The sequence below is a fragment of the Protopterus annectens genome, chromosome 12.part0 (assembly GCF_019279795.1).
Source record: "Protopterus annectens isolate FY-2018-M chromosome 12.part0, PAN1.0, whole genome shotgun sequence".
Classification (NCBI taxonomy): domain Eukaryota; kingdom Metazoa; phylum Chordata; order Ceratodontiformes; family Protopteridae; genus Protopterus; species Protopterus annectens.
Window position 1 is genome coordinate 292620332 of NC_056746.1, and position 27797 is coordinate 292648128.

Below are 27797 nucleotides of genomic sequence, written 5' to 3' on the forward strand. Positions count from 1 at the left end.
TCCAAACAGACAATCTCCAAATGGATAGGAAATTGCATACGATTCTGTTACTCCTTCCATGGAAAGCCAATTCCACAGAACATAAGACCTCATTCTACAAGGGCAACAGCCACTACCACAGCCTTCTTACGAGGAGTGGCTACCAAAGACATTATTGAGGCGGCTACTTGGACCTCCGTGCATACATTTGCCAAGCATTATAATTTACCTCTATATTCCAGATCCCGAGCAGGGTTTGCCACTGCTGTTCTGCAAGGGATCCTAAACACACCATAATTTACTTTTATCCTCCTCCCCTAGTTGGCTATGGTATTCTACCCAGTTGTTATGACTGCAGATGCATCCATGAAGGACATAGTACAGTTTTGTACCTACCATAAATGTAGATGTCCGAATTGGATAGCATCTGCAGTCAGGATTACCCTTCCTCCTTCCCCTCTGTGGTACTCCTAGGGTGTTTACCCTTCTAATAGCTAGCTAGTGGGGGGATTTCTTTCATGGTGTATTTGTTTGTATTTATGTACATACATGCTTATTTTTGTGTTTACCTCTATCTTTTGGAAACATTGGCATCTATCCAAACTTTTTTAGCCTTCTATAGGGCTTCTGGCATCTGGGGCAAGAAACACTGAAGAAAATGGCGTCGGCTGATGCTTTTATACCCGAAGACCAACAGAGATGACGTCGGGTGAAGTGCGACATCAGCCGAAGCCGGACCCGGACTTTGGAATCCGGCCGACTGAAGGGCTGCCTGACGACAGGACAACCCAGTTGTTATGACTGCAGATGCTATCCAATTCGGACATCTACATTTATGGTAGGTACAAAACTGTACTTTATTGAATGTTGTCCTGGGTCAGAGCCTTCTAAGTTTTATAGGGTGGATGTTCTTTTAAAAAAGAAACAAACTAAATGTGTTTCTCCAGCTCCTAGGGATCCACAGATTGAGTGGCAGGACTTTATTCAAGGTTTGTTTAATGCTTTAATGGCATTAAAACCTTCTGGGGTTTCTGTTCCAAATACACCTTGGTCCTCTACTCGCCTTAAAAGGCCCAGAGAACATTATTTTTCAGAGGAGGAGTCTGATTCTGATGAGGAATCCTTGGCTTACTCTACTCAAATTCCTTCTCCTTTGGACTATGGGTCAGAGGAGGAGGACTCTTAATAGTCCGGATACTCCTTTTGAAAAAGTTTCCTTTGGGGATACGGTTTCTATGATGATGGAATTTTTTTAAATGGGATTGTGCTTAGGTGTCTGACATGCATAAGAGGTACTATGAGTTCCTACAGTTAGATGCTCCGAAACCTTCTGCTATTGCTCCTGTTTTGGCTGCGTTGTTGGATGCTTTTTCTAATGCCTCTATAGCTCCTGATTCTCTGCCCCCTGCTCCCAAGAAGCCTGATAGGTTTTATAGGGTGCCCGAGGATCGTAACATTTTGTACAAATGTTCTGCTGCTGACCTCAGTGGTGTCTGTAGCCTCTGACAAACCTTATCAATTGCTTCCTTTGCCCAAGTTACTGGTTTCTGATAAAGACAGCAGAACCATGGAAAGGCTTGGCAAGAAGGTTTATACCTCAGCTACTCTGGCCTTTAGGGCTATTAATTTATCAGACCCGTATGTCCAGGTAAGTGTTGGCCTGCTTTTCTCAGGCTTGTCAGCTTATTTCTGATCTCCCTGACGCTGAGGGTAAAACTTCTGCTCTTTCTTTGTTGGGGACTTCCTCTCAAGTGATTCGTTATTCTATCAGGTGTAGTTATGATGCAGCAGATGCGTATTCTAGGCTGCCGCTTTTGGTCAGTGACGAGGAGGTATTCTTAGGCTTCAAACTTTACCTGATGATATTAAAGCTAAGTTGATAGATGCTCCTCTTGATAAACAGTCTTATCCTCCTAAGGAGGGTAAAAAGAGTGGCAAAGGGCTCTTCCTGCTAAGACCACCCAAACTTCAGGGACTCTGAAGCCTTCCTTTCCTGATAAACCAGGTGTTGCATGGCTATTTGTCTCTTGTCAGCTGCATTCCTCTTTTTTTGCCTTATCTTTCTCTTCAGATTACTCCGGGTTCTTGGGTTTTGTCCATTATTTGCCGGAGTACTTAATGCTATGGAATTCCTGTCCCTCTTTTATGGGTATTTCTCAGCCTCCTCAGGAACAACTTCCTTTTTTTTTTTTTTACAGAGGTTCTTTGAGACCTTTTGACTCTGGGTACTATTCAAAAGGTTCTTTCTTCCTCGGGGGGGGGGGGTATTCCAGAATGTTTCTAGTACTCAGAAAAGAGGGTACTTGGACACCAATTTTAGACCTCCCTAATTTAAATATTTTTCTGAAGGTGCTCACCTTTTGAATCCTTTCATGTTTTTTTTTTTTTTTTTTTTTTTTCATCTTTTGCTCCCTCAGGCCTGTATGGTGTCTCTGGATCTCAAGGATGCTTATCTTCATATTCCAATCCATCCCCTTTTCAGAAAATATTTGTGTTTCTCTGTTGCTTCCTGGCATTTTCTGTTCTCTGCTCCTGTGATTGATTTTTGCAAGCTTCAGGGGATCCAAATATTCCATTACCTGGGCAACCTGGTAATTCAGGCGTGCTCTTCAGAGATCCTTTTAAAAAAACTTTCATTTTACCATTTCGCTTCTTTAGAGCTTGGAGTTCACAATAAATTTCAAAAAGTGTTCTCTGACTCGTTCTCAGGATCATGTCTTTCTGGGTTGCAGGATTCAGACTGTGCTTATGCTGGTATCCCCACCTCCTCCAAAGGCCTTAGCTCTCATCTCCTTCTTTTAACTCTTCTTCCTCTGGACTCATAGGAAAGTTATTGGCTATTTGCCCTGAGGACCTGACAGCCTAAGCCCATGTTCCAACAAGTCTGCACCCTGTGCCACTGTCCAGCAGTTACACGAGTGGAATCCCAGGGGTGTATTTTCTGTTCCCCATCCAGTTATCCAGGTTGTGCTTAAAAAGGGTTAATGAGGTACTCTGCTTGACACGGAGAGAGAGTCTGTTCCACAAAAGGGGAAGTCTCTGGGACACAAATCTGTCCCAGCAACAAGTCCTATTGATGTCACAGACCAGGTTGAGGTCGCCCATGCGGGTTACTTATGTGGAGCTTGACTTAAGGGTATGAGCAGTTCCATCAAGGCAGGGTCTGAGATTATTTTGTATGCCAGACATAGGTCACCTCTGAGGAGTCTGTATGAGACTGACAGGGCCTTTAGCCTATCTGTGTAGAGTAGATGTTTGAGGCCCAGGATTCTGCTAGTGAGGGACCTCTGTGGTCTCTCTAGCTGCTGCATGTGCTTTGTGAGGTAAATTCCGAAAGGGGCATTGTACTCAATGGGTCTTGTAAGGGAACAATACAGGGATGTTATGTCCATCTTGTCCCCGGATGAGATACCCTTACTAATGAGGTGGGCCATGTAGAAACCTTTCCATACAGTGGAGGCCGTATGGTGATCAAAAGTCAGTTTGCTGTCAACATGGGTGCCCAAGTCCCTCACGACTGATTGCGCATTTAGGACTTTATTATTAATGTGATAATTTGTAGGGACGTCACTTTCCCCAAAGGGGATGATGCATTTTTTGGCATTCTGTTTGAGGCCATGTTTCTGGCACCAGTCATTTGTTTGGGTGAGACCCTCTTGGAGGATGTTCACATCACTAGGAGAACTGATGACAGCACCCAGCTTGCAGTCATCTGCAAACTTGGTCAGCCATAGCCCACTGGTTTTGGCCTGCACCTCAGAAAAGTACATCCCAAACAACAGAAGCCCCAGGACTGATCCCTGGAGTACACTGCTCATTACAGGTCTACTGCTTGAGGTGGCACCCCCTATTTTGACTAGGTGGGTTCTATCCATGAGCCAGTTTGCTACACATCTGGTAACGTGGATTGATGCCTAGTTGAGAGTTTTTCTACTATAGCAAAGTGGAGAGTATTAAGGCTTTGGCCAGGTCAAGGTAGGTGGTGTGCACCATATTCCCCTTGTCCATGGCTTTGGTGACTGCCTCAAGGAAGTCCACCAAATTTAACAGGTGTGACTTCCGCTTGACGAAACCAAACTGTGAGATAGTGTGATTGGATATTGCCAATGTCCTTGTTAATGAGGTACATGATAATCTGCTCCTTGGCCTTGCAGATCAGGCTAGTTTTGCTGATGGGTCTATAATTTTCTAAATCTGTGAGCACTCCACCTTTTTGCAAAGGGATGACAGTGTCTGCCCTCCACTCAGCTGGGACGAAGCCAGTACTCAGGCTTTGGTTGAATAGAGTACCTAATGGTGATGGTGCTGCAAGTTCCTGTCTGGGTTCATGTAGAATGAAGCCTGGGATGTTATCAAGTCCTGTGGAGGCTGTATTTTTTGCCTTTGAGAGGGCAGTGATGACTTGCTCCCTAGAGATAGGGGGAGGGGGCAGGTACTGGAGATGTCCTGATTTACTGATGGGGGGGACAGAGGGGTGAAGTTTTCACTGAACCTGTCTGCCAGCAGGTTGGCTATATCTATGGCGTTTGTGTATGTGGTGTGCTTGACCACCAGTTCTGAGCAGATGTGTGTGCTTCCTTTGAGATTGTGGACATATGTGAAAAAAGCCTTAGGATTGTCTTGGCCAGTTTGGACTCTTAAGCTTGCTGTGGAAGATTTCAGTAGTGCTCTTACTTGCTTGTTCAAGCTAAGGAGAGATGATTCCAATTAGGCATCTGGTCCTTCTTGGTCCTGGACAGCAATTTTTTTCCTTTTATTGTAGAGTTTGTTTATTGCAGATGTCCACCAAACAGGTTTACTCCTCCTTGAGGAGGATGATTTCATCTTGTTGGGTATTCCTGATTCCATGCAGCTATATAAATGCTTGTGTAGTACTATTGGTGTAGGTTTGGACATGTGTACCGGTTCCTGTGCGAGGGGGCTGTTAAGCTAGTTATAACTACCCTCAGGAGGTTGTAATCAGCTTTGGAGAAGTATTTTTGTTTTACCTTAGTGGGGGGGGGGTGAGATGGTGACTTTGAAAGTGATTGCTTTGTGGTCTGATCTTACCAGGGTTATGACACACTAGAGATGCTGCAGTCGTTACTCATGTTGGTTACTATCAAGTCCAAGATATTTTCACCTGTTGTGAGGGCGTTGACCAACTGGTCCAAGGCATTTGCATTAACAAAATCAAGGAATCTCTGGGCATTTGTGTTTTGGCATGAGGATTTCTTTCAGTCTATGGTTGGATAGTTAGTCACCCAGGGTCAGGGTGAAGGTTTGAATCTTGATGGATTTGAAGAGGTCCAGATAGGTGGAGTGGACATCTTGAGTCAAAGTTGGAGGCCTCTAGCTAACTATGATTTGAATAGGGGTCTTGTCCATTAACTGCAGCTGGAGTGTCTCCTGTGTGTCCATTAAAGCCCAGGAGTATCTGAGAGCTTTAGGTTTCATTGCATCCACCATTTCTATGCTTCCTTTGGCCAAACTCCACATGAGAAAGTTTCAGTGGTTTCTGAAGTCAGTTTGGCTTCAACATGCACATCCTCTAGAATTTGTAGTTCCTCCTCTTCTTTGTCTCAAAAAGAAACTTCACTGTTGGATCCAGCAGTTGTCTATAAATCCAGGGCTCTCTCTTCCCTCTCAGGAGTTGGTCACAGAAGCTTCAGATGTGGGATGGGGAGCAGCTTTTGGCACTCTAAAGGTATAGGGGGTGTGGTCACCCCTTCACCAGAAGGAGCACATCAGTGTAAAAGAGATGAGAGCTCTTATTGCTGTTTTTTCAGGCTTTTCATCCTCTTTTTCTCTACAGTGCTCTCAAGGTATTCACAGACAACACCGCAATGATGTGATGTATAAACAAACGGAGGAACAAGATCTTATCTTCTTTGCTGGTTGGCACTCCTGTTATGGGATCTTGCTGTCCAGTATTAAGTAATTCTTCAGGCAGTTTACTTCCCTTCAGGTCAAAACATTGTGGCAGACACTCTGAGCAGGTCCTTAACTCAATCTCATGAATGGATGCTTCACAGGGATGTGTTTCTGGACATTTTCCACCAGTGGGGTACTCCTCAAGTAGATCTATTTACCTCCCTTCTGAATAGATAGCTTCCTCTCTTTTGTGCAAGAGTCCCAGGTCCCTCTGGTTGGTGTGGAAGGTGGATACCCTCTCTTTCTGTTGAAGGAAGAGGTTTCTTTATGCATTCCCTCCCGCTTCCTCTCATTCCCAAAGTCTTGTTTAGATTTCAACAGTATGCTCCCAAAATCCTGTTGGTGACTCCCTTTTGGCCGCAGCAGCATCGGTTCCCTCTTATGCATTTAGCCAAGGGTAATCATCACAAGTTACCTCACATGGTAGACCTACCCATACAAAACAAGGGATCTCTCATCCATCACCTATCCCCACTTCACCTGACAGTCTGAGTTACACAGGATTGTGATTCCATGTCGAAACCTTTTTTTTTTTTTTTTTTTTTTTGAAGACGTGCTGAAGGTCCTGTAGGAGGCCAGGCAATCTACTACTAGGAAATTGTACTTAACCAAATGGAAGAAGTTTTCTGTTTGCTGTCTTCCTGTGACCTGGACTCAATTACTGTGGATGTTTCTTTGGTTCTCTCTCATTTGTGTTAGTTGCCAGATGCTGGTCTGGCTTATTCTTCTAAGGCCCACTTATCAGCTGTCACTGCTTTTCTTCCAAAGGAGGAGATAAACACTTCCTTAAAGGCGTCCTTCACATGAGACCTCCAGGGATGCCTGTTTCTCCTTCCGCTGATCTTAATTTTGTTTTCACAAAGTTGACTTGGGTTTCTTTTGAGCCTGCTGCTTCAACTTCCTTGTAGCATTGTTCTTAGATGGCTGTTCTTTTGTTGGCCCTTACTACTTTCTGCCAGATGTGTGTCTGAGCTTCAAGCCCTTATGGGTTGTTCTCTTTGTTTGATATTTCATAAGGGTGTCCTTGCATACTAATCCTTCTTTTATGCCTAAGGTGGTTAATGAGTCATCACTTAATCAGTTTATTCATTTGCCTACTTTTTTCACTCTCCGGAGTCTTACAATGAAAGGGTGCTGCATAATCTAGATGTACATAGATAACTCGGATTTTATTTTGATAAGACGAAGGCTATTAGAAAATCTGATCAGTTTTGTTTCTATTCATTCTAGGTCATTAGGATTAGCTGTATGCAAGCCAACTATTTCTTCTTGGATTTCAAAGGCTATTTCTTTTTGTTAAGCTTTTCATGTAAAGAGCCTTTCTTCTTTTATAAAGGCTCATTCTACTAGAGCTGTGGCTTATTCTGGTGCTTTTTGCAAGGGCTTAGATACTAATTCTGTTTTTGAAGCAGCTGTCTGGACTTCTGTGCATACTTTAAGTTTGATATCTCCAGAGCTTGAGCTGGTTTTGCTAGGGCCATTCTACGTGGCTTCCTAGAGGTCTCTACTGAGCCTTCCTCCTCCCCAAGTTTCTTCCTGAGCTTTGGCTTTCCGAAATGTAAAGAATACAGTTCTGTAAAAGCTTACCATAAGTGTTGATGTCCTTTCTTTCACTGTGGTAGTATTCACTCCCTCAATCCTTCCAAGTTCTTTACCTTCCAGGGTGTACTGGTTACTTCCTGGGTTTCCTTAGACTGCTGTTTCTACTGGGGCAGTCAGTTTTGAGGAAGGAATGTCTGGGTGTCACCTTTATGCCCTATGCTATGCGAGGAGCTTAATTATGATTGGCATATCTAAAGCAACAGTAGGCTTTTGTATACTGGCCAATGTCAGGCTTCTAAGGCAGGGAATATCAAACGTAAAGAATACTGCAGCAGTGAAGGAAACTTATGTTAAGATTCTGAACAACTGTACCATCTCTTCCTTGTTTGTGCAAGGGCAAAGAGCCTATTCACCATTTCATTGTTGGGACAGAATCTGTATTGTTCTTCCTCAGAGGTTCAGCTTTGAGTCCTCTTTACAGCATTCTGGCACAGGCTTTCCCAGTGGGAGGGGAGGGGTGTGATTCCTTTAAAATAAGAGCACAGCACACTTTTTTTTTTTTTTTTTTTTTTAATGAAATGAGACCCCCTCCCCCAAATTTACAGAGGGACTGCCTGCAATTTCATTTTAGGTTAAAATGTACTTTAAATGCGATAGCCCCCTCCCAGACATCTATCACCATCAACATTTGCAGATGGATGTCATCTGAGTCTGTCCTGGCACTGTATAATTGTTTATGGGCAAGAAGTGACTACCTCTGCAGACACTGGCCTAGTCCCACCAGTTACATCTGGCAGTTCATCCCTAATGATGCATGTTTTCTGGAATGTAAAAGTTCAGTGTTTTTCATCTCCCAGATGTCCCCATTTTTTCTTCACCCTTTATTAACACAGTAGTCCACCAGAACTGTGCCCTTCCACATTCCTGCTTCTCAGAAGGTTGACCAGAACCTCTTTGAGGCTATCTGAAAATCATTCTCTGTGGTCTTGGCTAATACCTCTGCAGAAGGGTTCTCACGTTGGCCTTCCTGATCTGTCAGTGCCCATTGATCAGGTCTGAAGACCACCCCCTCTAACATTGCACAGAAAGCTTTTTTTTAAATCTTTATTCATTGCTGATGTCAGTCAGTGAACCATATAATTGTTGTCCTGACTGGCACTGAGAATCTTTTGGCCACAGTTCCTTGTCCTTACCTTTTAGCTACTTACTAGATAAGAGAAAAGTTCATCCTGAGCAGAAACATCTGCAGTCGTTCCAAACTATTCTTGCTGTACATTTGTGTTTCCTTGGCTCATCTATCTGCTGAGCTGTCTCCTCAACAAGTGATCAGGTTGACACCTCTCTCAACAAGAAGACCCAAAACACAGTCATGGGACTGATGACGATACTATTGCAGAGTTGCTATTTGAGCTATGGTCCGAGATGCTGTGGTGCCAAGTGCACTTATGAGTAGATGTATGTTCAAACATGGTGTTTATCATGGATAATAAATGATAAGCAGAGAAGTTTAGTAACAATTCAACATTTGGGTTCTGCTTATAAAAGCTGTTTGTCCAAATTATACTTGTCCATTTCTCTCTCTCATTCTCTATCTGAGCATCAATGTCTTCTAGTAGAAGTGCAAATTCTCTAAGGTGGTATTCTGTGGAGCATTACTCCTGCGGCCACCAGGAATGCCAAACACTCTGAGTAGCTGTTAGGCGAATGTGTCTGAAGTTTGTTTTATACTACAGTTGTGTTTACACGAACTTAACACTATACTGGCACAAGCTCATGCTGAACAGCACCCAGTCATGCACCATCAGCATTCCACTGTATTCACCCAGGATCTATCTCTGCAGCAACTGCTAAGTAGACTAGTGACTACATCAGCCTAGACAATATGGTTTCTGGAGCAGTGCTGTCTGTAAAAGTAAGATCCACAATACCCAAATAATACTTCAGGAGGAGCAGGTGTGTGCAAGACACTGAAGTGCTGAAATGACATTACATATTCCACGATTATGTTTCCAGTGCCTGTATCTACTTTATTACACATTCTACTACTTGACTGCCATTACAGCTAGTACCCATCCTTCATTTTGTGGTTATTGACACCACATGAAAGCTCTTCTCCAGCTTTTTCAGGCCAAGCCTGACTAGGATGTACGAGTCACCTGACCACCATTTGTTTGCTGGTAAATATCCCACACAGTCATGCAACCAATGTTGTATGGGATAGTCGCTGTCCACCATTGAGGTTTGGTTATTTGTTTTTTGCTGCTGTTTTGTAATACCTTCATATTCCTGCTACACAAGCATCTCCAAGTTAATATTTGTTAAAGAAGGCTGTTTCTTTAACAGTGGCTGTTAAAGATTTCACTTTTATAGCGGAACTCCTTTCCTTCTGGTTAAGTGGTTACAAGGAAATATTTTTGTTTTTCCTATGGATCTGGCATTTTGTTCATTATATGCTGTAGATTTAGGCTAAGCTACTTTTTAAGGTAAAAATCATATAAAAAAATTTGATTTAAAATACTCTGCTTGAATGCTGGCCCTGATGGATAGAGGCTGACGTTAAGTACTGTTCTTATCCTTTCCCTGCATTTTGTACAATGAATACTTGACTTTTTAATAGTACCTTTATGTTTGGAGACCAGCATGTCTGAGCAACTTAATTTGATACCCAGGTGCACCACTAGATCCTGCAAGTATAGGCGTTTTTGATGGCAGTGCCGGGTATATTTATACACCTACCAGATTATGTTGAATATTTCCAGGTACTTCTCAATTTTGTTGTTATAATACTGGGGACTTGAGGAATTTGGAGCATATATTCTGGAGTTGTACAAGGTTGAAAACTTTTGCAGTAAACTCTGTTAAGCACCCATGGGGTTTGGTAGATGCCGGATACCTGTAGTTTTTGGTTGCTAAAGACTTACTACTACAAATAGGCCTGACTAATACTGTACCCTGTACTATATGTTTGGTTTGACTTTTTCTTAGGTTGGGGAGTGAATTTATTCCTATCTTCCTTTTTAAAACTCTAAAAGTCTAAAAACACAAGGTATGTTTCTCCAGGGGTGGGGGACAAAGTGCAACACATGCAAATTGTACTGTTTGTAATAGATTTTTTTTTCTGGTTGCTTGAGTGCCAGTTGCCTGAGAGTTTGCCGTATAACATTACTTCAAGACACACGTCTGGTGTTATGGCTCATTCCAGTCATCATCATTAAGGAGTTCCCCTCAGATTGTCCTCTTGCCCCAGTCTGATTGTACGTGATAATTAATTTACTTAATGCTAGCATTCTGAAAGCAAAGTAATGCATCAAAAAAGTGGAAGATGGCAAATCCTGCAGTTCTTGAGGACCTGTATACTGTCTTAGGTGAATTGATAACACTGGAAATAAACTTGGGGAATACCAAGACAAAGGTGAAAGCAAAGGAAAAATGGTCTAAATAGGGCACCATATCTACTACAAATTTGACTGATGCTGGAAAAGTAGAATTTTCACATTTAATCCCATCTTATGCATTATCTGTTAAATATTACCAGCACTACCTTAATTGCTTTGAATTTGCTTGATACAGGAAACTACAGTAGTATTAATTTTAGACTCAGTGTGATCCTTTAATGATGCACTGTATATGATTTTTTGTTAAAAATGACCATTTTCTTTTTTTTGTGTTTCCAATTTATATTGTATTGTGTGTGGTAATGGTTATCAGGTTCACTGTTGTGCTAAATTAATATCTTCTTTTGGGAAAATGCAATTATTATGATTATTTTAATATTCTTTTGTGCAAGAAGGTTGCTAAAAATATATCTTTTTATACTTTTATCTTTGCAGTGTTGTGTGCAAAAAACTTGGCAAAGAAGGATTTTTTCAGTGAGTATTTAGATACACTAGCTTTATGCTTTTCAATGTGATATGCAATTCTTGACTCAGATGTTGACACTTTAATCCATGTGTATACACATGTACATGTAAAATTAAACATATTTTTAATTTTGCACAGAAGTTGCTGAAATATTTTAAATGTTTTCTGTACGACACAAGTTGTGGTAAATGAAATCTGTATAGAATATAGAAACTGTACTCTCCATTGTTCTGTTAAATTTTCATACCCCCCCCATCGTCTTAAGAGCCCTTGATGATCCCTTTGCTACTGTCTGTCTTTCCATCAGATTCCCAACCCCTACCCCTAAGAAACCTGACAGATTTTGCAGTGTGTCTGAGATGCACCCACTCTTTTTGAAAGTCCTGTAGTACCAGTGTTATGAACATTTACAGGACTCCAACCCTATGACAGTAGATTTCCATTCGGAAGAACTGTTTGGTAGATGTTGGTAGATGTTTTATTACTGTCGCAGTAGCTGTACCTATATAGGACATATTCTCACAAGAACATTCAACATCTAGTTGATCTACAAAGCGATGCGCTCTTTCTTTGTGCACCATACATCTTCCCTTGGCACGAGTATGTGGTGGTGTAAGAGGGATGTATGGGCATTCCAAAAAGCAGAACCTTCTTGCCTTATGTATATTTATGCAGGCTGATCAGATTGGTGTACTGAGTCACTGCAGTCCACTTCAGGTACGGCTTTGGGCAGATAAGTATCTCTGTTGGGGAGTCCCCCCACCTTTTTGTGTAGAAAAGTTTCTGTTAAAAGCAGGAAGAGTAAATGCTGTTGTGGCAGAGATTCATTACAGGGATGCCCGTACCTTACTTTTTATTTAGACGAGGAACCCCAAGTTATGTCCTTTCTGATTTGCCTTTCATTTATTACTAAAACCGTAGTCTACTAAATTTGGAGTAAAAATTAAAAGAATGAGATACGTAGGGATTTTATGCTTGTGACTGTGGTAGTGGATTCCCCTTCAGCAGACCTTGCCCCTCAGAAGAAAAAAGACTATTGCTAAAGAGGTTTCTGAAGAGACTCTTGACTTCCCCATTTTGTTGTTGGCTGGGTGTGATGTCTCTGCTTTGATCTTTCCCTCAGACTGTCAGGACTACCCTGATCCTTTGGGGTGACTTTACATGAAGCCACTAACTCCTGGTGTTTAGGCACATCTTTCACACTGTACATCAGGCTGTTCTGGCTGTGAAGGGAGAAACAAGAATTGCTCTCTCTTGAGGATGACAGCGGAATCCACCAAGTGTTGGAGAAGGTGGACATTGCTGGGTCCTTTATGGAAGTGTGGCATTTACATTTTGCATTAAAGAATCTGATGCTGGAGACTCCTAAAGAGGGAAAACTGAAAACAAAACATTTATCCCTTCCTTCCACCTCATATGCAGTAGGCTTCCCAAGAAATTGGAATACTTTTGCAGAGGGTCTGTTTTAGGCAATCCAGTCTCTCCAGCTTTCTCTTCTAGTTTCTATACTGATTGAGAGAGCCCCAGAAGAGGCTTTTTCTGATTCAAATGTTGAGGGTCTGGACTGGTCCCAGTTATCCTCCTCTGCTGTTTGTGAGACTGAATCTGAAGGCATTCTCTCTCTACAAACTCTCTTCTTAGAAGAGATGTCCTTTTTTTGGGGGTTGGGGTTACAGTTTCTAAAATGAAATCATTTTTCAAATGGGAGGTTGAGTTGTCAGAATCTGAGAAAAGAAATTGTGGTATTTGGTATTAATTTCCCTAAACCAACAGCAATCTCCTTGATCTGATGTTATCCATGTCATTATTCATCATCATAGGGTCTTGGATCCAGCATCATATCCGAGCCTGCAACATTCATATAGACAAATCCAAGGCTCAAGCTCTTCCCTCTCCCATAATCCCCTGCTGCCCTCTAACCCTCAGATCTCGTTTGCCGTTATTTGATACGGACACAATCCTTGGTTGTTGCACCCATATGATGATTGGTTTCAGTTTTTTTGGCCTTACTGTAGCTTAGTTTAGTGGGTTTAACTCCTTTTAGGTTGTTTTCTTTGCTTTTCAAATAGCAGTTTCCTTCTCTCCATTAGTTTTAACTAGTTTGAATAATTTTTTTCTGGTTGTTTTTGGCACCCTTTTCTTAGCTGTTAGGGCTCTTGTAGTTTAGTGTTTTCTGTAGTTGCAGTGTGCTTTTTACTTTTAGTATGTCTGAAAAGCCCTCCAGGTTTAAAAAGTGTGCCTTGTGCAGTTGGAAGATGCCCAATTCCGACTTGTACGAGGAATGCTTATATTGAGGGGCTCCACACCTGGAGGATGAATGAGATATTTGTGCCGCTTTCAACCACCAGGGCCTTGGCGGAGAGCTGCATTAAACTTCTCTTGAAAGGTATGGCTCAGAGGGGACCTTTCATTTCCCCTTCGAAGGCTTCCTCTTTGGATCCTAAGAGGAAAACCCCTTCCCTTGCCTTTGGTGCATTCCAAAAAACTACAGCTATCTGATCCTAGATCCCCGGATCTGCCTTCAGCCTGGACCATCTTGGATCTGAGATGTGTGAAGTCTTCCAGATCCAAGACCTCTTCGAATCAAAGGCAGTCTGATCCGGTCAAGGTCAGGCCAGCCTCTGATCTGAGCAGTTTGTCATATCTGATTGCTACTTATGCTCTGCTGTTGTATCTGACAGGGTTGTTTGATTAAACAGTAGATGCTTCTGTCCAGATGACACCTGCTTTGGTGGCTTCAATTCGGAACACTGGCATAAGTCCTTAGGGTCTCCAGCTAAGTCTACCCACTCCTCTCTTCCTCCAAATCATCCAAGAGACTGTTACCTTCTGACATGGACAGAATGATGAAGAGCTTCCTCAAAGCCCAAATAGAGTTTGGGCTTCTGGCTTCCCCAGCCCATCAGGCCAGGGAGGCTTTGCTTTGCCAGTTAGCCATTCTCCTCTTCCAACCCTAGAGGCTTTAGAACATTGGGTCCCAGACACCTGCATTCTGATCCTGGCGAGGACGAGTATCCCCCTTTTCTTGACCCCATCAGGGTCCCTGTTCTCTTCTGCCACCATCTGAGCAGAGTGAGCCCTGTGCTGGAATGGTCGGCGCTGGCTCCATGGCGGGCGAAATCCAGTTCAGTCTTTTCAGGCCAGTCTCTCCCCTTTGGGATCTTGGGCCTTGATAGCTCTGGACCATTATAATCTGGGGATTGTGGCTGTTTATTGGGGTTCGTTCCTCTGCTCCGGGGGACTTTGCCCTCCAAGATCAAGGACGGGACTGCTTCCAGCCCCTCAGCCTTCCGGGTGGTAGAGAGGACCTTCAGAAGGACCAGAGTTTCATCTCCCACCCCTCAAGGTCCATCCTTTCCCTTCCCTATTTTGGATGGTGAGGCATCCCGTCCTGTCCAGGGTCATCCTTCCAATTTTATCCTTCATAGGGGTTTCCTCCCCTCAAGGGGTCCCTGTATTTTCAGAGTCCTCCCCTGAGCTCTCCACAGAGGAGGTACCTTGTAAGAGAAAGTGCAAGAGGAGGCACTTGCACTCCCCTTCGGAGTCCCTCACTGAAGACACAGACCTCAGTGAAGGAGAAAATTCCCACAGATCCCCGCCTGACGATGTCTCTTTTGGGGACATCCTGGAGATCTTGAAGCAGAAGTGAGAATGGTCTCCCCAACCTCTGTATTCGGAGTCCGTGTTTCTGAATGCTTCCAGGATGGGCCCGTCTACTTCCTGAGTGTCCCCTCCCCCATCGAGTTAGTAGATGTTATCGCCAGCAGAGCATGGAAGGAGTCCGACAATGTGGAGCCAGTTCCCAAATGAGCAGATAAATTCCTCAGCCCTCCTGTGGACTGCCCCTTCTGGAGCAAAGGAGTTCTTCTCATCGACGTTGTGGTTGCTGCTGCCAGTAAAAAGGAGTTGGCAGAGCAGAGCTCCATGGTCCATCCCCGAGCAGGAAGTCCTGGATAATAGACTGTCATGGGCAGTGTGTACGTCTTTGCTAACTTTGGACTGAGAGCAGTTAATTACTTGGCACACCCTTTCCAAAGGGACTTTGTCAAAGAACTCTCCACTTCCCTTTCAGATTTATTGCTGTTTGAGGACTTTAAAAATGCGTCTCTCAAGCTTTCTACTCAGACGTCCCTCGCCACTTCCTTGAAGCTAATTACCAATGGTGGAGAAGCTACCTCTTGAGAGCTTTAAGGTGGCATGCTTGGTTACATTTATGTGGGTTTGCAGAACCTTTCAATGCATCTTTTGCTAGTGCCTCCTTTTGATGGGTACACCCTCTGTGCACCTTCTATGAAGGACACTTTGACCTGTAGTGAGCAGGAAGGGAAGTCTTTATCCCGACCGCAAACAAAGCTTTTTAGTTCTCAAAGGTTCTTCTCCAAGATCCAGTGAGGCACTAGGAAGATGTGGTTCTGGAAGTCACAGTCTCACTTCCAGGGTGCTCCTGATGACTCCTCTTCCAGAGGCGGGGGGGGGGGTTCATTGGCAAATGCCGCCCTAGAGGCAAGGGGGGGGGTCTGCAAAATCAGGGCTCCAGGGAACCTTTCTCTCAACAGTCCTCTCAACATCCCTGTCAGCGCTCCTGAGGTGTTGCCCAACTGCTGTACTCTGGAGGCAGTTGGGGGTAGCATTTCCCTTCAACCACTAGCCTGGACAAACTTTACCTCTGATCAGCGATTGTTAAAACATCGTTTCCAAGGGTTATTTAATTGTCTTTTTGGAACCCCTTCCCATACGAAGACACCTCCCCGACTTTCCACCCCTTCAGAGAGAGGGAGTTGGCCTTCAAGGAAGTTAAACAACTTCTCCAAAACATTAATCTCAGTAGGACACAGAGGATCCAGAACTTCCTCTCTCTTCTTTGTAGTTCCAAAAAAGACAGGTGATCTGCAACTTATTTTGGATCTCAGCGAGCTCTGTCTTTCAGTCAAAAAGTCCAAGTTCTGGATGGGCACTGTTCAGTCCCTTCTGCTTTTCTTACCCAAAGATGACTGGATGTGCTCAGTGGATCTCCAGAGTGCCTGCTATCACATCAAGATAGACAGGCATTCCAGGAGAGATCTTTGCTTCTGGTTAGGAGCCAATCATTACCAGTTCAAAGCTCTACCCTTCGGTCTCACCACAGCACCCCGGGTGTTTATCAGATGTTTGGCAGTGGTAGGGGCTCACCTGCCACTGGAGGGATTTCAGGTCCTTCCGTACCTCGATGATTGGCTCCTCACTGCACCCTCGAGGCATTTACTGTCCCAAGCAATTCATTATGTTCTTCTTTTCAGTCAGTTGGGGATTACTGTCAGTCAATCGAAATCAAATCTGGTCCCCACACAACAGTTGGAATTCATAGGAGTCCAGCTAGACTCCGTCTCCGAGATTGCAGCATTGCCTTTATACAGAGGTCAGTTGATCCGGGAGCAGGTCATGCAAATCTTGGACCTCTTGCATTCCCCTGTTCACTTGGTTCTTTGAACCTTAGGATCCATGGCCATTCAGCTTGTTCCCCTAGCAAGGTATCGTATGTGAGTTTTACAGTGGACCCTGGTGGTTCAGTGGTCTGTTCTGTGTCATCCCATGTCCGTAAAATTGATGCTTGTGTGCAGATGGCACCTTCTTTGCTGGTTTTAATCTTAGGATATCCTCCTAGGCAGGCCCTTTTCTCTTCCTCCACCCAAGGCCACGGTGACCACAGATGCACTCCTTTTGGGGTGGAGGGATATTTCCAGGAGAGAACTGTCCAAGGCACATGGTCCTCCGTAGAGACCAAGTTGCACATAAATGACCTAGAGATGAAAGCAGTTCTAATATTGCAAGCCTTTCAGGACTGTCTCCCTCTAGGGATGATTGCAATTCAGACAGACAACATGGCAGTGGTCTGGTATGTCAACAAGCAGGAAGGAACATTCTTACCCATTGTACAGAGAGGTCATGAGAGTGTGCGAATGGATGATTATGTCCTCCGGGTGCTTTCTTCTTACAGTACATATACCCGGGGAATCTAACGTGTTGGCTGACATACTCGGCAGATCTATCTTGAGTCCTCATTAGTGGTCCGTCAATCCCATAGTGGTGAAGCATATTTTCGACTGCTGGGGTCAGTAATCTTGCTACCTCTTTGCCTCCCCTACCAACACAAGTGCAGCATGTACTTTGCCCTGATCCCACCCTCCTGGGTAGTCACCGAAGGATGCTGTAGTCCACAATTAGCCACCTGGTCTCCTTTATGATTATCCTCCTGTTCCTCTAATTCCCAAGGTTTTGCAGAAAGCAGTCTGAGGACATCCCTGATCTCATTGCCCTTTTCTGGCCTCGTCAACTATGGTTCCCTTTCATCAGGTCTTAACTGAAATATCCTCCCTGGGTACTGGATCCTCTTCAGGATCTGACCTTCCATCCTTCGTGGCTTCCTCTTCTAAATATTTGGACTCTTATTCTAAACCGCATGGTTTCTCCAGTTCTGGTGATCTTAAAACAGTCCAGTCTGGCGTCCCCCATCAAGCATATTATTCTAGCCTCTCAGAATCCTTTGACCAGAAAGGTTTGTAGTAGTAAGTGGAATAGGTTTCCTATCTGCGCTAAGAGCAGGAATCTGGATCCCTTTTCTGCCTCTGTCTCAGATATCCTTTTGTTATTGTCCTCACTTTTCCAAGTAGGAGCAAGTTTCTCTACTATTAAGCTACAGTTAGAGGCGATTTCTGGCGATTTCTAATTTTCATGAGAACAGTGAGCCTATGTTTTCTTCCAGGCTTTGCAAAGCATTCATGAATGGGGGGTTTCCTTCCAAGACTGCTTATTAAGGATCCCTTGCCTCCTTGGGAATTAATCTTAGTACTCAAATCTCGGATGACCAGGATCCTTTTGAATCTGCTAGTTTGTGCGATCTCTATGTCTTGTCTTGGAAAATTGCCATCCTGGTTTCCATAACTTCAAGGAGGGTTTCCGAATTGCAAGTTCTTTCCATTACTCCTTTGTATGTGATCTTTCATAAGGACAGAGCATCTCTTAGGGCGAATACCTGTTTCATGCCCAAGATTGCTTCTGAACACTATCTAAAACAATGTATTAGTTGCCAGTGTTCTTTCCTAATTATTCCAACAAAGGAGACTACATTCTGCATACTTTGGACGTACACAGGCAATTATGCTTCTATCTACATAGGACCAAAGGATTTCGCAAGTCAGATCAGCTTTTTGTGGCCTTTTCCCCAAACCGACATGGTCTCACTGTTTCTAAGGTAACTCTTTCTAAATGGATTTCTAGCTGCATCTCTACAGTTTACGACAGTAGGTATCTTTAAGTTCTGCGAAGAATCTGGGCTCATTCTACAAGGTCCATGGCTATTTCCTCAGTGTTCTTGGCCAGACTTTCTATTGATGACATTTGTGCTGCTGCCACTTGGTCTAATCCTCAAACCTTTATATCTCATTACAAGCTGGATTTAATTTCCAGGAGCAGGGCTTCTTTTGGCTCCACAGTGCTCCGGCATGTCCTTCCCTGACGCCGCCCAGGATAAATGGTAGCTGGGGACTCTGACCCTATGGTGATGAAAAATTACATGGATAACATCAGATAAAGAGTTATGTACTTAATGTACCTTATCTGTGTTGTCCTATGTCATTATTCATCACATTTCCCTCCCACCTTCCCCCTTCCTTGTTGGATCTTGGAGGAAGTTGGAGTGTTCTGGATTCCGGACTCTCTGTTCTTTTTTGGGGGGGGCGGGGTGTAGCATTACTGGATATGTAAACAAACTCTATGTGAGGGTTAGAGGGCAGCAGATAATTATGGGAGAAGGAGAAACTTGAACCTTGGAGCCGTCTACGCGAATGTTGCCGGCTCAGATCCGATGTCTGATCCAAAACCCTATGTTGATGAATAATGACACAGGATAACACAGATGCCAAGTTATGGCAAGTACGTAACTTTAACTTTAGTGGAGTTTTTGCTACTGCATCTTTTTCTAGATTCACAGTCTCTGTCTCAAAGAAACCTGACAGATTTTGCAGCGTGCCTGATCTACACAAATACTTTATAAAAGTCCTGTTTCAGATCACACTATCATTTCTATTGAAGAAGATGCATCTTTTAAGGCCTTTTCTGCTTCAATTTCACCCAAAAGTGAAAAGAGTTCAGATTAAATTGGTGTGCAGCTGTGTGTGTCTGTGGAGGGGGGGGGGGGTTATGTCTTCCACTTTGGCATTTAGAACAGTCACTTACCAGACTCAAGTATGCAAGTATGCTGTCTGTGCTAATATGCAGCAAACCTTAACTTGTTAATTCTGACATTAAATCTTCTCTGTTGGACTTGTTAAACTCTGCTTAACAGGCCACTAAACATTCTATTAATTGTGCTTATGACGTTGTGAATGCTGTGTCTAGGGCTGATGCTTACAGTTAAGTTAATATGCAGGAATGCATGGGATGGATTGTAGAATGTCCCTTGATGTTGAGGCTTCTTTACTGAATGCATCTCTTGACAGGGCCACGTGTTAGGGAATTCCTCAGCTGAAGCATTAAAGAAACTGGAAGAAAGGGGAAAGCTGATGCTAGGAGTCAACCCGTTTTTTTTTTTCTCATTTCTGAATACCAGTGGAACCACTCTACTTTATCTGGCCTTTTTTAAAGCCTTTTAAAATCCTGTCTGCAGTAGCCTTTCAAATAAATGATTAAAAAATGGTGGGGAGATTTGAAAAAGAAAGGAGACTTCATAATCAAGTACCCTTTTTTCAAAAGAAATGTCAGTGACTACCTGTGTCTGTCTGCCACTCCACGCTTCATGCTGGCCATTTTTCCCAAGTTGCACTCAGTTTATCCTGCTGTCTTCATTTATTTATTTATATTTGTTGACCTGGAGTGTCTTGACTGGACGTAGGTCCATTTTCAGCGGAGGCCTGGGGAGAAAAGCTCCACAGTTAAAATAAACAGACAGTAGTTACATTGGATTACATAGCGATTAACAATTGGCATAGCAATTACTTACAACATATTTACAGATGAAGAACATAGTACATCAGTAGACAACTAGAATCTTTATCTGTGAAGTACATAACAGACATTAACAAATGTTACAAGAAGAAGTTCCTGCTGTATAATAAGTACTGGCTTATTGAGCATCTGAGCTTGCTATAATCAAAGTAGTTAGTGGAGTGGAAAGAAAGGTAGTGGTTGGATGGGGAGGGTGATATTAGAGTGGAAGTTGCAAGGGCATAGCCAGCATGTTTTTAGGTGTGCTTTTAGTAAAGTTTTGAAGTGGGTGCATGATGGTATGGAGGTAATTGTGGGTAGGAGGGAGTTCCATAATTTGGCTATGGTGCAAGAGAGTAGTGCTTCACCAGCAGAGTTATTGGCTTTAGTGATCTGCAAGTGATTTTTGTTGCTGGATCTTAGTGGTCTGGTGGTGCGATAGGATTGGAGTAGATTCTGGAGGGATGGGACATTTAGTGGATGATTTACTAGTTTGTGGGCGAGTGAGAGTTGATGCCATTGAAGGAGGTGAGAGAGTTCGAGCCAGCCCATTTCAGCAAGTGAGAGACGGTGGTGACTACGGTAGGATGCCCCTGTTGCGAAATTGGTGATTTTGTTGTAATAGGTCTCTAGCTTGTTTAGATTGCATTGCCTTAGGTTGATATATATTGGACAGGCATAAAGTAGGGTGGAGATAAGGTGGGAATTTGCTATTGAAATATTTGCTGCTTTGGTGAGAAGTTGCTTATTTCTGTATAGTGCTCCTAGTTTTTTGTGGACTTTTTTTATGGTCAAGGATATGTGAATGTCAAATTTTAGTTTGTCTATTTCCACTCCTAGCAATTTGGTGTGTTCAGTTGGGTATATAGTGGTGTTGTCTTTTGCTGTGATGTTTAAATGAGAGTTGTTTTGAGTATGTTTGGTGGGTTGGAAGATGAGTAGTTTAGTTTTGTTTGGGTTGAGTATTAATTGGGCATCGGATAACCAAGTTTCAACAGAGGAAAAGGCTTCCTGTGTGACTTTTTGCAGTTTGGGTAGGGACTGGGCTGAGCAGATGATGGTTGAGTCAGCTGCGCATTGTATGAGTGTGCCATGTTTGGTGGCAGAGGCTAGATTATTGGTGAAAACAGAGAAGAGTAGGGGTCCAAGGATGGATCCTTGGGGAACCCCTATGGAGACAGGTAGTTGGGGAGATATGTCATTCTGCCATACAACGGATTGTTGGCGGTCAGACAGTTAACTCTGAAACCAGTTGGTGACTGATTGTGAGAAGGATAGGTTATTGAGGACAGAGATAAGTTGTTTGTGTGGGACCATGTCAAATGCTTTAGATAGGTCTAGGAAAGTAGCAGAGGAGAGAGAGCCATTGTTTTTATGCTGAAGAATAGTGTTAGTAAAGGAGAGTAAGGCAGTGGTGGTGCTATGGTTTGGTCGGAAACCATGCTGAGTATTGGAAAGGAGGTTGTTAGTAAGGAGGTAGTCTGAGACCTGAGAGTGCATGCATCTCTCTAGTATTTTGGAGAGTGGAGAGAGAATAGCTATGGGGCGGTAATTGGTTAGTTCTGTGGAGGATCCGCCTTGGTGGAGGGGAATTATATGTGATACTTTCCACAGTGTGGGAACGTAATATCTGAAGTAGTTAACTTCATTTGTGCATCAACCTATGGGTCTTCGAATCCATATTGGATCCGAGCCGGCAGTTTCCAATAGCATAGATCCGAGCTCCAAGCTCCTCCCCCTACCCATAATCCCCTGCCAACCCTACCTGACCTCAGATCTAGTTTGCCGCGGTTTCATCCAGCAGCTCGATCACTGAGTTCCAGGCTTTAGCGTTTGTTGAGAGAAAATTTTACTGTTTTTCTCTCCCTTTTTCTGTAATTTTAGTGTGCGTGTGTTGTGTGTACAGGTCCCTCATTAGTTTTTTTTTACCAGTCTGTTAATCTTCTTGATAGTTTTCCTTCCCCACCCTCGTTAGTGCGTTAGGGAGTGTGCTGTGTGTTGGGGCCTAGTGTGTGTTTCTTTCAGTATGTCGGAGCCCCCAAAAGCTGTTTTCTCCAAGTATACAGAGTGTGGCCATAAGCTATCCCCGGCGGATGGCCACACTCTGTGCGTGTTGTGCTTTGGGGTTGGACACCTGTCGTCAGGTTGCTCCATATGTGCGGCGTTCAACCCCAGGGCACTTAAGGACCAGAGGACTAAGCTGGTTCTGGCGGGACTGCTGCCCCCGGACTCCGCTTCGGCCTCCGGTCCCACGGTGGCTCCTGCCACGGCTGCGGCTACTGCCACTCCTGCCTCCCTTCCCCTGGCCTTGACTCAACCTCCCGCTTCGGGCCAGGAGGATAGGAGGATAGGGAGTCCAGGAAAGAGAAGCAGAAGGAGAAGCACCACAAGCGGCGGGCTGAGGCCTCTTCATCGGCCCTGCCGGCTAAGCGGCCTTCTCCCTCCAGGACTTCCGAGCCTTCCACCCCCTCAGCTCCGGTCTCCTTCTTTTTCACCGGGACCGGAGGAGGAGGAGGCCCAGCCCCCATCGAAGTCATCAAGGCGGCACTCCCGTCCCGCCTCGGTGGCGTCATCCAGATCCACCCGAAGCCTGACGGACGCAGACTTGGACCAGATGATGAGAAGATTCCTCCAGGCCCAGCTGCAGATGGGAGTGCTCCTGCCTCTCCCTCTCCGGGGGGGGCTCAACCCTTTTTTTTGCCCCAATTGCTCCTTCTCCGATCCGCTTCCCGGGTTCGGAGTTTTCGGAGCCGGGTAGCGTCGGCGCCGACAATATCAGGTACTTCGGCGCCGACAATGCCCTCGAGTCTGTCGGGTCCCTTTTCTTCGGATCCGAGCTCTTGGAGCCGAGCTTCGGATCCGAGGTTCTCAGTTTGCCTTCGGCTCCGCCCAGATCGGAGCATACTGGACCTTCGGATCAGACCGCGTCGGCTCCGGCCCCGATCTGCCCGTCGGATCCGAGGGAGGGTTTGCTCTCTGATCCCAGAGAGAGCGGCTCTCCTTCAGCATTCAACGTAGTGGAGAGGGTCCTGTCGAGGGATTCCAGACCCCCGGCCTTGGCTACGGCTCCACCCTGCACTCCATCTCAGATGGGTCCGACTTCCGTCAGCCAGTCCCAGGGACAGTCTGCTTCGATGTCTAAGGTCGTTCTGTTGGAACATGACGTTGCTGGTGAGGTCTCCTCAGACAGCCCCCCTGAGGAGATTCTTCACAAGCGCAAGTGCAAGAGGAGGCACTTGGACTCCCCTGAGTCCTTGACCGAGGATACAGATTTGGAGGAAGGGGAAGGTTCCTCAAGATCACCCCCCGAGGACGTCTCATTTGGAGACATCATGGAAATGCTCAGGATTAGGGGGGGGGATGGTCTGCCCCAAAGCGTACCTCGGACGAATCTGTGTTCCTGGAGGTGTTTGAAGTAGGCCCGTCTACCTCTTGGGTGTCCCCTCCAGCTGACCCCCTGGTAGATCTGATCACTACCAGGGCATGGAAGGAGCCGGACACTGTGGAGCCAGTCCCAAAAAGACCTGATAAAATACTCAGTCCGCCCTTCCACAGATCACACTGGAGTAAGGGAAACACTGTAGATGCCATGTTGGTGGCGGTGGCCACTAAAAAGGAATTAGCCCAGGAGAGTCCCTCAGTCCATCCTCCAGACAGGGAGTCACGGTTGATGGATCGCTTAGGGAAGCGGGTTTTTTAGTTCAGCTACCTTCTCAGTGAGGTCACTGAACTACATGGCACATGTCATACGACTGCAGCGAGACCTTATCAAAGAGTACGCCGCGTCGCCCCCGGAGTCCATGTCGGCTGAGGACAAACAGTTGTACTCTTCCCGAATGGCCACTCTTAGGTTTATCTTGAACACCTCTATGCGGCTACTGTCCCACGCCACGGAAGGGGCCGCTAGAGCTAGCGCAGCAGGCGTCGTTATGAGGCGACAGGCCTGGCTCCGCCACTGTGATTTCGTGGAACCCTTTAAGGTGTCTTTCGCTAATGCCCCTTTCAATGGTTCTGCCCTCTTTGGCAAAACCGTACGCGATACCTTGGTCCAGAGTGAGGACAGGAAGACGTCTGCCATTGGAGTCCGCTTCTCTGCTCCCTAGAGGTCCTTTTTCAAGAACCAAAAGGGACAGAAGAAGATGTGGTTCCGGAAGTCGCAACAGCCCCATTTTGCTCCGGACCCCCAGTCCTTCTGCGGCAGAGGAGGACAGGGTGGACGCCACCCTAGAGGTAGAGGGGGCCCGAAGAACTTTGGGTCCAGAGAACCATTCTCTGACCGGCCCACGCAACAGCCCTGAAGGGTTACCCGACTGCTCCTCTCTGGAGGCAGTCGGGGGGCACCTCTCGAGGCAAATAGCAGCTTGGGAGTCCATCACGACCGACCGCTGGGTGCTTCGCATCATATCCAGAGGTTACCAGATCCCATTTCCCTCGCAATCCCAGACACCTCCCCGACGTCCCACCAGAGCAGAGGGAGGCCGCAGCTGCGGAAATCCAGCGGCTACTAGAAAAAAGAGCCATCCAGCACGTCCCCCCAGACCAGTACGGATCAGGCTTTTACTCTAGGTTCTTATTGGTGCCAAAAAAGACGGGGGACTTCAGACCGATCCTTGACCTATCCCTCTTGAACCTGTCAGTAACCAAGGAAAAGTTCCGGATGGTCACGTTTCAATCCATTCTCCCCTTCTGCCGGAGAATGACTGGATGTGCTCTATAGACCTCAAAGATGCGTACTACCACATTTTGATGGACAGACAATCCAGGAGGTTTCTCCGCTTCCGGCTAGGAGCCAGCCATTACCAATTCAGGGCCCTTCCCTTTGGTCTCACCACAGCCCCCAGGGTGTTCACCAAAGTTCTGTCGGTGATAGCGGCCCACCTGCAACAGCAGGGCATTCAGGTTTTCCCATACCTGGACGACTGGCTCCTGACCGCCCCCACAAGGCATCTACTCTGCGCAGCCAGAAACTCCTTTCTTCACCTAGCGACCCAGCTGGGGATCACTATCAACATAGAGAAATCTTCCCTTTCTCCAACTCAAACCATAGATTTCATCGGAGCCAGGTTGGACACAAACAGGAGTCTAGCCCTCTTAACTCCAGACAGAGTGCGGACTTTAAGACTCCATGTGCAGGCCATCCTCCTGCCCCAGGCACCCCTGGCGGAATTGGTCCTGAGGGCTTTGGGTTCGATGGTGGCCACCATCAACCTATTGCTGATGGCGCGTCTGAACATGAGAGTCCTGCAATGGACACTCCAAGTTCAGTGGTCTTTTCTGCAATTCCCCCTGTACCACCCTATTCCCCTCAGCAGGGTTTGCAGGAAGGCCCTCTTATGGTGGCTCCAATCCCCGGACCTCCAGAAGGGGCGCCTCTTTTCTATGTCCCCTCCCCTAACCACGGTGACCACGGATGCCTCTCGCCTCTGGTGGGGGGGGGCATTGTGCAGACAGGACAGTCCAAGGCACGTGGAACAGCACGGAGACCTCTCTGCATATCATTGTCCTAGAGATGAGGGCGGTGCTTTTGGCGTTGCAAGCACTACAGAGCCGCCTTCCCGTAGGAACGATTGCAATCCAGATGACAACATGGCAGTGGTCTGGTACATCAACAAACAGGGAGGAACCAGGTCTTATCCCCTTTCTTATCCCCTTTGTCGAGAGGCCATGAGAGTGTGGGAATGGGCGATTTCCACCAACCGCTTTCTCATAGCGACGCACATTCCGGGACGGTCCAACATTTTAGCAGACAAGTTGAGTCGCACCATCCTCTCGCTGTACGAGTGGTCTCTGAGCCCAGAAGTAGCGAAGCAGATATTCTCCACTTGGGGTCAACCTTGTTGCGATCTTTTCACCTCTCCTTCAGATGCGAAATGCAACGACTACTTCGCTCTAATTCCCCTACCCGGGGAATCCCCACGAGACGCTGTGGTGCATGCTTGACCCCCTGGTCTCCTTTATGCTTATCCTCCTCTTCCGCTGATGTTGAAGTTTCTACAGAAAGCCAGTCGGTTGCAGAACAAGATAATCTTCATTGCCCCATTCTGGCCTCGCCAGGCTTGGTTCCCGTATCCTTGGTCTCGCCTAGTGAATCCTCCCTGGATTCTGGATCCCATTCCGGATCTCATAACCCATCCGTTGGATCTTCCGACCCCGAACCTGGACAACCTCAAGCTCACGGCTTGGTTGATCCAGTTCCAAGGTTAGCTAGGACTCCCGGTATCTCTTCCCAGGTCAAAGCTATTCTGGTGGCGGCGCATAAGCCATCCACCAGAAAGGTCTATGATAGCAAATGGAAATGTGTTTCTATTTGGTCTGAGCACAGAGATCTAGGTCCGTTCACAGCTCCGTTGCCTGCGGTGTTAGATTTCCTATCAGGACTCTTCAATCAGGGCGCCAGCTCCTCTACAGTCAAGGTTCAATTGGCGGCTATCTCTAACTATCACGTAGGAAGCGACCTTAGACTGTTGAGTTATGCAAGGCCTTTCTGAAGGGTACCTTCTTACTCAGACCCCCGGTGAAGGAAGCAGTCCCTCCTTGGGACGTAACTTTGGTATTGCAGGCACTTACAGCCCCTCCCTTTGAACCTGCAGCTTCAGTAGATCTAAAATTGTTATCGTGGAAAACTGCCTTTCTTGTAGCTATCACCTCAGCCTGAAGGGTTTCCGAAATTCAAGCCCTTTGTGCAAAACCACCTTATTTGTCCTTCCACAAAGACAGTCTACCTCAGGACCAATCCCTCCTTTCTTCCAAAAATTGCATCCGAATCGAATATTAATCAGTCCATTAACCTACCACTTTTTTTTCCCCAACTACCAGAACAAAGGGGAACATAAGTTACATTTGTTGGATCTGCACAGACAACTGCGCTTTTATTTACACAGAACAGCTGGTCATAGGCAATCAGATCAGTTGTTCATTTCCTTTGCCAAATGTAACTTAGGAAAGGCTGTTTCTAAAGTCACACTGTCCAGATGGATTTCTCAGTGTATTCTGTTGGCATATGAAAGTACTGGTCGGCCCGCATCTCTAGGAGTCCATGCCCACTCTACCCGGTCTGTCTCTACCTCTGCGGCCTTTCGTTCTAGACTCTCGTTGGATGATATCTGCTCAGCAGCAACATGGGCTTCGTGTCATACCTTCATTAATCACTACAAGCTGGATATTGTCTCCAGAGGGAGAGCATCCTTTGGCTCTGCAGTGCTCCGGAACATCCTTCCTTGAGGACCGCCCGAGATTTAGGTAGCTGGGGACTCTGTCCCATAGGTTGATGCACAAATGAAGTTAACTACTTCAGATTAAGAAGTTATGTACTCACCATAACGTTCCATCTGAGTAGGTAAACTTCATTTGTCAGCAACCGATCCCCCCTCCGTCCCCCTGACCTTCGGATGTTCGAGATGTTACCTTCCTTATGGCAAGGGTATGTAGCTAGTTTTGCGGGTGATTGTTTGTATGCTTATCTAGCTGTGGGCAAACTCGATCTGAGGTCAGGTTGGGTTGGCAGGGGATTATGGGTAGGGGAGGAGCTTGGAGCTCAGATCTAT

At 45.6% G+C, this 27797-nt stretch overlaps 1 protein-coding gene across 1 annotated transcript in view; it reads left to right on the forward strand.

Annotated features, from left to right (window-relative positions):
* Nucleotides 1-27797, forward strand: part of SMURF1 (SMAD specific E3 ubiquitin protein ligase 1) — a 2072011-nt gene that overhangs the window by 198198 nt on the left and 1846016 nt on the right. Inside the window, exon 2 of the mRNA XM_044089363.1 lies at nucleotides 11265-11303. Coding sequence (XP_043945298.1) covers nucleotides 11265-11303 — 39 coding nt within the window. The remainder of the gene's footprint in view (nucleotides 1-11264; nucleotides 11304-27797) is intronic.